Source organism: Dendrobium catenatum, unplaced genomic scaffold (genome assembly GCF_001605985.2).
Source record: "Dendrobium catenatum unplaced genomic scaffold, ASM160598v2 original_scaffold_91051, whole genome shotgun sequence".
Lineage (NCBI taxonomy): Eukaryota > Viridiplantae > Streptophyta > Magnoliopsida > Asparagales > Orchidaceae > Dendrobium > Dendrobium catenatum.
In genome coordinates, this window is record NW_021409492.1 from 1 (window position 1) to 827 (window position 827).

General features: G+C 44.5%; 1 protein-coding gene across 1 annotated transcript; it reads right to left on the bottom strand.

Moving 5' to 3' along the window:
* Window positions 1-80: 80 nt before the first annotated feature.
* Window positions 81-634, bottom strand: LOC110095864. Its single transcript, XM_020821571.2, has 2 exons — window positions 367-634; window positions 81-280 (listed from the first exon to the last, which is right to left on the bottom strand). Exons 1-2 carry the CDS (start codon window positions 608-610, stop codon window positions 81-83), a joined length of 444 nt encoding a protein of 147 aa, XP_020677230.2. The 5' UTR covers window positions 611-634.
* Between the last annotated feature and the right edge of the window lie 193 nt (window positions 635-827).

Below are 827 nucleotides of genomic sequence, written 5' to 3' on the forward strand. Positions count from 1 at the left end.
CGTTAATTATTACCACATTTACAAATTAGGACAAAAACTTATTATTATTTATAAATATTTTAAAAATCTTATCTCATTCCTTAAAAGGAAAAAAAGGCAAGAATTTTCATAGCACAATTCTCCACTTTGTGAGAGACGACGAGCTTTACCATTTCCGGCGAACTATTGCCCACTTCGTCGGCGCCACCCTCGCTCGTCTTTCTCTCTTCCCTCTCCTTCTGTCTCTGAATAAGCCGGCTAAGCCTCACCCTCTTCTTCGAACAGAACTCCCTCAACACCTCTGCAAAAACCGGCTACCACCACCGATTCAATCCGGCCGTCATCCAAAACGAGAAAAAGGAACAAACTTTGAAGAAATATACAAACCTTCGAAGCTGACGAGGCGGTAAGCCTGACCGATATGGAGGTTGTCGTCCGGTTGAAGAAGCGTCGCGTACTTCACCGCCGTTTCTGCTCCGCCGGAGCAGGTGACGACGGCGACGTAGTAGCCTGGATTGGTGGACATAACATGGCTTACCCTGATTGAACGGTAGATCCTCTCGTGCTTACCGTCTGGATGTTCGATCTCAGCTGCCGGCATCGCCGTCTCCGCCGCCTGGCAGTTTCCCATTGCTGGTTGCTTTTTTCATTAATAATATTTCTTAAGCTCTCGAAGGTATATATAGATAACATAAGGAAGGAGAAGACGGCAATTGGGCTCTATCGATTGGGAAAAAGCCAGTGGGCCTTTACGGGCTTCAGAGGGAAACGTAGCCCACGAACCTAAATTCCATTGTCACAATATATATATCTTTAGTAAATTTTTTAAAATAAAATAATAAATGCCA

Bases quoted from the DNA above. Each gene is read 5' to 3' on its own strand.
- LOC110095864 (XM_020821571.2), bottom strand. From the start codon at position 610: ATGGGAAACTGCCAGGCGGCGGAGACGGCGATGCCGGCAGCTGAGATC. The intron at 281-366 runs GTTTGTATATTT...CGGTTTTTGCAG, and splicing joins CCGCCTCGTCAGCTTCGAAG to AGGTGTTGAGGGAGTTCTGT.